Here is an 8,497-nt window from a genome sequence, read left to right as displayed (position 1 = left end):
GTGATTCTAACTAAATTGGCCATCTGTCCCTCTGTGTCTACATGCGATAGACTGGCGTACCCCGCCTCTCGCCTGATGACAGCTGGGATAGGCTCCAGCCCTTCACGGGACAAGCAGTTACAGAAGCAGACACAGTTCAATCAACAGCTCTCTGTTATTTTAAATAACCTTAAAATAATAGACAAATAATCTTCTTGAAGCTAAGATCTAGTGCAGGACTGTTATATTAGAATGCATTATTTTTCACTAGTGTACCTAATGAAGTGGCAAGTGAGCTTCTGATCCTACAAAATAAAAGATATAAACCTGACAGTGAGAAACATAAAAAAACACCATCATCATCTTATTCATGAAACAATGACTTTCTTTATTTTTGAAACATTTCTCTGCGCACTCTTTTAGTTTCTGTTCACATTCTTGGAATGTAACACCACCGTAATATAAATACCAGCCTATTTACAGGCAACCAATGTTAACATGTTCCCCATAGAAAAACCATCACACTTCATTCGTTGAGGCGAGACGCTGCGTGGAGGCCGACAGAGCTGCAGACGGGGACGCTCCGAAGGTACATGGTGAGACGGGACAGTCAGGAACGAGATGTGGAAAAGAACTGTTGAACAGGAAGCTGGTGTGAAAGAGATCGACGAAATGTGGGTCCAGGGACCGGCTGGAAGACTCGTGATGCTGCTGAGCTCCGTGAAGCGACAGTTTAACACTGCAAGGTTGTAACGCAAGCGAAGAAACTGAGAAGAAACTAGAATGTTGCAATGCCTCCTTCATATCAGTGTGGCGCCTGATGAAACAATAACGACGCTGAACCAAGGTCGACTGTTTAGCACCAGAAAAAAATCCTCCACGGAACAAGCAAGGAAAACATGAATAAAACTGCTCTGCTACTTGCACAACACCACAAGCTTCTAACACAGATCAGTTTCTCAATGTTCACTACACAAATATAAATAAAACTATCTACAGACCATTAGTGGTCAGAGCACACACACTGGAGTTAGTTCTCGACCACAAATTAAGTTAGAATCAAGAGTTTTGGAGTACTTCCATCTTCACAGCTCACTAAGTGCGGTCAGTGACCCTGAACGTAACCCTGTAGGACTCTTCCTGCCACACCGGCAAGCGTTCACAAAACTGTCGTCAATGACAGCATGTTGCAAAGGTTTGGGCCTTTCAACGGGGTTCTGCCACTGTTAGTATGCTGAAAATAAGTTAAACATTCAAGTATGCACAATCTTCTACTGTAACACTTAACTATGTAGCACATCATCAGTGTAAGAGGAAAAGAGGGAGGGACCGTAATAAACTAAACTAAGTATCCGAACACCAGACTGGCAGATGTAGCAGACAGACCAGCATCTGAGTCGAAAGGTAAAAAAAGCAAATGAATCCTGTTTGGTATAAATGCTTTGCTCCCCTGGTCTGGACTGCTTTAAACTCTGGCAAAGTATTTGGGATTATAAAGTCAGAAAAATGTCTTCCACCTGAAGCACTGGATGTATTCCAGCACCACACAAGTAGACCCACAAACTGGCTTTTCTGTTAGGTCACTTAGCTGCAATACTCTGTACTACAGACTTCAGACAACACTGCTTCAGTGCTTTCATCATTAAATTAAAATACTAAGATGCTATTCAGAAATAAGGGACTTCATTTCTACGGTCTCTAAAGATTTGAAGGCAAAAAAATGAAATGCAAAGACAAAGGGGAGAAGAACATAAATGACACTGGGTAGATGTTATGGAGGCACAATGTGAAGTGTCAAAAAATAAGCGCGTCCACATCACAAGACAAAGTCCTATGAGCTTCAAGTGCTGCCCAAATTCAACCCCGGTTGTTATTTTAAACCGCCATCAGCTCAACGCTCCTCATCACTGCCCACTGATTCAAAAACCTGATGGTGCAGACGGCTGAGGAAGAACAAATATGAGACACGTGTGTAGGGTCAAAGGACGGGGTTGGGGTTGTTAGGCTGTGTTGGTTTATGAGTTGAGAGGTCCCCTTTGAGGGGAAAAATGTCCCGAGAAGTCCATCGGTTCATGATGGCGGAGTGAACAGCGGTGGACGGCCGGGATCATTGGTCTGCAGCAGCTGCTGCTGCCATGGGAACGCGCATGGAACCACGGGCCGTGGCTGCCAACTCCTCGATTTCTGTGTTTAACCGCCTGATGACCCACTCCATCGCCTCCCGACCCTGAAACATGAAAAGCAAGCAGTGTTACCGCTTTGTCATGAGAACAGCTGTTTAGCTCTATCATCATGGTAAGGAGACTTTAAAGCAGCCTCACCTTGCCGGCGTTGACAGAGATGGTGTTGGCCATGAGTCCCTCGAGGTAGCTGCTCAGACTGACACCTTTCACGCTGATAAGAGCCTCCTGAGTCAGCACCGTCCTGAAGACACAACCACAACAATATTTATCACAACTGGTGCAGAAGCAACAAAGAATGTGCAGACCTGCTGGGACAACCAAACTGTTGAGCAGGCACATTTCTTTCTATGTATCAGTTGAAACATGCCCCATTGTCAATTTCCCTGCGGGAACCTCCCAAAGGGATCAATAAAGTTGTCTGTCTGTCTGTCATAATGAAATCAACACACAAATGGACAGTCCTAAAACCAATTAGAGGCATTTTTTGTAAACAAATGAATCTCATTTCGCTCAGATGACGTATAGGACCACTGTTACTCTTCCGTCCATTACAAAATTAAGGCAACTGTATCTTGAAACATGCCCCATAATGAAATCCACCCACCAGAGAAAAAAAAAATGAATAAAAAAATGCCTAAACCATTTGACTGGCCTGGCAGATCTTTGACCGGGCATGAGTTCCCAGTGCAGCCAACCCAAACCAATGTCCTGCTACTGCTGCTGCTGCTGCTGCTGCTGCTAAAGCTTGGAATGAAACTAAACAAAACGAAATAAAACATTTTCACTTACTTTTCAGGGTCTTGTGGATGTGGCTTATACGTCAGCTTCTCATCCACGGACACGAGGTTAGTGAAGGAGATCTGGACGGACAAAATAAAGTTGCGATGAGTCTTTTTTTCATCACATAAAGCAATCGCACTGTCGGGCACTGAGTAGTCAGAGCAGAGCCATGATAACCTGAAACTAATACCTCATGCTTCTTGTAATTAACAATACTAGCGTAACTGATAACATTAATTAGTTCAGTTACATCTGAGTTTAATAGGTTGGTCAGAAATTTTAATTTAATCGTGCGGTTTTCTTTATATTCTATTGCATATCTTAGGGAAATGTCACAATGGCCTCATCTTTTCATTCACGCTTTTTCATTTCCTACGTTATGTGGTCGTTAGCGTGCTAAACATTTAGCCTCTGTGGCTTTCTGACAGGAAAAGTTCCATAGCACGTGTTCTTATAACTGACAGCAGATTTTACAACTTAAAGGCTATACATTTTATTTACACGACTTCCCGTATTGTGAACCACAAGCTCATGATGTTCGTGTGAAATCAGTCCAAAGCCTCGAGGTACGTGATCACATAAGAGAAAATAATTAGTTTTGGTTTTATGTCCTAACTTATTGTAACGTATTCCTAATCCATACCAACAAGAACAGGCTGAAACAACACGACATGTTGGTTTTACACATAGGAAGTTGCAGACTTTTCAAAATCCCTTGGTTTGAGCTGAAGTGTGGATGACTGAATCTGCTGCTCCAACTGAAGCGTCACTAATATTCCACTGAAACCACCTCAATCACCTTGGATGTATCTTGGTCACCTTCTTCTACTGAGTGACTTCAATAAGCATGTTATTAAAATCAGTCCAGCAGATTTGATGCTCCACAGCAGCAAAACCCCTTTGTCAAAACAATAAATATATAATCTGACTGGTATTTTGAAGCATGTAAACGCACTATGAGACCTTTTTATTTAGTGACCATAATAATTATTACGTTGAAGACTGATCAGAATGACTTCAGTCCAGTTGAAGACATAATATTGATGTTAACGCAGCCACAGTCGGAGCTCACTGAAAGCAGTATTTATCAGTCCTACTCACGTTTGTAGATTTCAGCTCGAAGGTCTTCTGCCTGGGGTCCACTACTGAATGTTCCTGGACGTAAGTGCACGTTCTCGTTACCCCAATGATCTGCGGGAAAATAGCACAACTCAGGCTTGGCACAGAGAAAACTAATTTAGCATTATCCGCTTAAAACGAAGCATCTTATTTAACTTACAGAATTGGCGATGGCGGGGAGGCCCCACTCTGTGCTGAGCAGTCTGGTGCTGTGTAACCGTCCCTCTGTGTCCACCTTTCTGTCCAGGACATCCACGCCGAACACACTGGGGTTCATGGGGTTGGGGTACTTCTGCATCGCCGCCTTGGTCACCGTCTCCCATGGGTGGCTGTTAAAAACAACGATTAAGGGTTAGCGTTAGTAAACATGAGTTGACAAACTGAACGTCCTTAAAGGCCATTTAGGAAATTGTCAGAGGACTTCAGATGAAAATTAGTCTAGGCTGATTAAATCTGATACATGATGTTACAGCTTAATGAATGTGCAGAGTCCAAAAGTCTATATATAAAACAAAAATAAAGGGAAAGTGGTGCTAGGCAGCATCATTAACGACACTGACTATACGATTTGTTGTGATTCTAGGTTAATCAAATGATTAACATCTATTAATATCCATCTAATCTAATCAAAACCATAATAAAGAGATTAATCAAATGAAAAAATAAACATTTGATGGAGTCCAAGAACTAGTGATGGTCAGGATCTTCATTGTAATTTGCATCTGATCTAAAATCACCAATCACACTTAATGCAGTGTAACAATAAATCATAACATATTGAGAATATAATACTGGAAATTAATTCCCTGAGCAAAACACTGCAAAAAAATTCTTGCAAATACCATTTACAGGTTAACCCTACATGTGTTTTACTCATTATGCAAACAAATACTAAACAGTGACAATGAAATTAGCTGTGCAAACTGGAGCCACGTGTGTTATTTTAGTAGTAAAACGCATCTGTGTGTACTTGTTGTCCATCTGGGTCATTTTATTTCAATTAGAAAGGAGAACAAGGGGGCGACTGAACAGAAGACAGCCCGCCCAGCATGCAGCCAGAGCCGCAGACATGCAGGAGGAGGAGGAACGCCCCCTCCCCACTCTGTCGTCATCGCGCGTGTTTCATCTAGAAACTTCGAATAATGTATGAAAACCTACCGACCACTGTTTATTATTTCCATTTGTCCGGTGAGCACATTTAGACAGAATATAAACGGGTCACGGTGTCTAAATAGCAAAAATAGTCTCCGCCCAGTCAGTCAGACAGTTATGTAATCCGGTGCATAACGTCCAACTCTCGTGCAGATATAGTTGCCCCGTGATAAAAATTAAAATACACGAAAAACAAAATGATCCATTCACCTTCTGTTGCACTGTGTTTGGGAATATTATAATTTAACCCCAGCTTCCGGGTAGTAAAAAAATTAGCTTTAAAGCTAGCCGCATAGAGCTAACCCTCAAAAGTTAACACAGCGAACAAGCAGTATACTTCCAGTGAACCAACTAATATAGACACATATTAAGACACAAATAGAGCCGAATAAATAGAAAAGCCGTTCGCTAAATGTTATGACCAACTGTTACGTAAATGAACCTAACTGAAGGCTGTTTGTGTGAAGTTACCTAACTTCTCTGCCCCTTAGCTTCTAAGCTAACGAGGCTAGCACCTGCGATCAGGACAGTGGTTACACAAAGACTGGTCAATAACAAGAGTAAACCGGCCTCCTAAAAGCCACATACGCTGAAAAAAAAACACCGCAGAGGAAACGCACTCACTTGAAAATGTGCTCCGACGCCCAGATCTTCATTTTAGCAGGCTTTTCTGTCAGAGCTCGGGAGCCGGCGGCGAATGACAGCGTGACCGACGCGAGGAAGGAAGGAGGGGCTGAAGGAGAAACCTTTAACGGAGTCCCAGCTCCGACTCGCCCCCTAGTGGCGAGAGGGGGGCGTTGCACCCTGCCGCCATTTATTTATTTATTTATTACATAACACACAATGCTAAGAGTTTAAATCAAAGACAGTATAAAGATATTACAAAGATATAAATTTATTTATTATTATTTATTATTTGTACGTCGCTGGAAAACACCCACAAAAAACAACAATACAGGATTGTGTGAGGGTGGTTTACCAAAATTAACGCGGAAAGAAAACCCTTTTCTAAGAGTCTCTCAGGGCTAGATGTTTTATTTTTTTCTGTTACATCTTTTTTGGGCATTAATAAAAACCATCATCGAATTTTAAGAAAATAGTTTCACAATTTCTGCGTGATGTATTGCTGTATCTGAAATGTGGAGGTTGTAAATGTATCTATCCTGCGGGCGGCAGTAAATACACGTAGCGGCGTAGAAACTGCCAAAAAATCCCCAAAGAAGAAGAAGAAGAAGAAGTCTCACCGACGTCATCACGCACTCAAGCGCACCCCCGTTCTGTCCTTGAAGCTACTACACAGACAAGATGGTCGCATACTGGAGACAGGCAGGCCTGAGGTAATAAAATATGAATAAATTCACATTTCTGTTAAAACAAACTTTGTGGTAAATGCTGGTTGCACACATTGTGTCGCGTCTGTAACAAAAAGTGAACGTTATCGCTCTGCATTTGTAGTTTTTAATCTCAAGTCCTCACCAGAGTTACATGCTAGTTAGCGTCAATATTAGCTTAGCACACCCATATTTATCTTACGTTAATGTTAGCTAGTCTTTCAAGACGTGAACCCTTCTAATGATGCATCGTATGTTCTTGAAGAAACAGATGTGAATGTTTTTCCCAGATTAAACACTGTCAGTATAATCCTATCCATTAGCATGCGGCTAACAAGTGTGTCCTCTCTCTGCAGCTACATCCGCTTCTCCGCTATCTGCGCTAACGCGGTGCGGGCTGCCATGAAGCCGCAGTTCAAAGTCGAGGCTTTGAAGGCCGCAGAAGCCAACGTCCGAGTCCTCAAACCCAAAACAGCGTGTAAGTGCATTAAATATGTTTCACTGGGGATATAGCATGTTCCCTGACATTGTGCATGTATGTCAAGGAGAGGCTGCAGTGACACTGACTGGTGACAGTGTGCAGGTTCTCATTCATCCTCAAACACTAAGCACAGTATCCAAGGTGAACTTGACGTTTATATAAGCTTTCTTGTTACTTCTAAATATCTAAGCAGCAAAGCAGTAGTCATATGCAAACTGGAATCACTGGCATTATTATGTTAAACAGAACAAATGGAAAGGACTGATTCACAAACATTATATTGGGTCCTTTACATGCATGATTGTCCATCACAATTTTAAAGTGCTTTATGATCCATGACTTAAATGTTCTGCTCATTCATAGCCTGACAGTAAAATGAAAATGCTTCGTATGCTCAGTTGCCCCTTTTAGGGTGCTGTACAATTGTTTAGGGTTAAAGTTATGACTTTTAGGCATCATATTAACGATTTACCTGTTTGAGATGGGAGTTATCTTAATACTATTTTAAAGCAGTTAATTTTATATTCATCTTAGTTTTTAAAAAAAAAAACTATTCATTAAAAGCATAACTGGCACACAATAAAGAAATGGTGTGTAGGATTTGTGGTGTTTTGGTGTATTTAAAAATGAACTAGTTGCATTTCACAATAAAATTAAGTCACCTCTAGCACTTGCATACGCATCCATCCACATATGAATTGTAAACAAGCATGTGCATTTCGGTGAGGCTGCAAATTGCAACCAACTGAGTTCTCCTTCTTTGTAAGTGTGTAGTAGGACAAAACATGGTCAGGTGTCAGTAGCTACGTCCAAATTAAAGCTGAAAGGCCTCACCAGAGACGGTATTTAGTTTGTCCTTCTGGGCAACTGTAGAAACTTAGCAGTGTGACCTGCTTCCACTGCACATCACCCCATATTATCAACCATCAAAAACAAAACGATTTTTATTTACTACTGATTATACACTAATGAAAACACAATTATGAATATTATACTTAATTTCTTCTCATAGCTCTCTATATGTCGTACACACTGATCCTTAAAAATACCTGACATGGTTGGTACAGCCAGTATTTGAGTAAACTTATTTAGATGATTGTCTTCAGTGGTCATTAACCTCAGCAGGTGACTCCTGTGGTTAAGGCTTATAACATGACTTCATAAACTATTTTTTAACAAAACGCATCAGTTACCTGCATTTTTGTTGTGATAGCTAATTCTGTATGTGATGGTGTATTTATCTGGTAGAACAGAACAAAAAACACTAAAGATTTGTGTGTTTGTGACTCTTTCTCACTCACTGCCATCAGTGAACATCCACATAAGCTGTAGCAGTTGATAGTTTAGTCAATCAACCGTCAACTCCTTAACACTGAAATGAAAAGCTGTTTCGTTCTATTAGCAATGTCAAAATAACTCTAATGAGGATGTTTTCTCTAATGTTTCTGTCTTCTCTGTTTTCCCTCCAGGAT

At 41.2% G+C, this 8,497-nt stretch overlaps 1 protein-coding gene across 1 annotated transcript; it reads right to left on the bottom strand.

Annotated features, from left to right (window-relative positions):
* Positions 1–343: 343 nt before the first annotated feature.
* Positions 344–5,940, bottom strand: LOC311494281 (PRELI domain containing protein 3B-like). The gene is made up of 6 exons (XM_084553239.1): positions 5,838–5,940; positions 4,222–4,390; positions 4,044–4,133; positions 2,952–3,022; positions 2,301–2,403; positions 344–2,206 (listed from the first exon to the last, which is right to left on the bottom strand). Exons 1-6 carry the CDS (start codon positions 5,867–5,869, stop codon positions 2,087–2,089), a joined length of 585 nt encoding a protein of 194 aa, XP_084409365.1. The 5' UTR covers positions 5,870–5,940; the 3' UTR covers positions 344–2,086.
* Positions 5,941–8,497: the final 2,557 nt, after the last annotated feature.

This window comes from Chelon labrosus, assembly GCF_963514085.1.
Source record: "Chelon labrosus genome assembly, chromosome: 10".
In the NCBI taxonomy this organism is placed as follows: Eukaryota; Metazoa; Chordata; class Actinopteri; order Mugiliformes; family Mugilidae; genus Chelon; species Chelon labrosus.
The sequence above is the reverse complement of the archived record's forward strand: the minus strand, read 5'-3'. Positions and strand labels throughout refer to the sequence as shown.

Bases quoted from the DNA above. Each gene is read 5' to 3' on its own strand.
- LOC311494281 (XM_084553239.1), bottom strand. From the start codon at position 5,869: ATGAAGATCTGGGCGTCGGAGCACATTTTCAA. The intron at 4,391-5,837 runs GTGAGTGCGTTT...TGTTTTTAACAG, and splicing joins GCGTCGGAGCACATTTTCAA to CCACCCATGGGAGACGGTGA. The intron at 3,023-4,043 runs GTGAGTAGGACT...TTGTCCGTCCAG, and splicing joins TCGAGCTGAAATCTACAAAC to ATCTCCTTCACTAACCTCGT.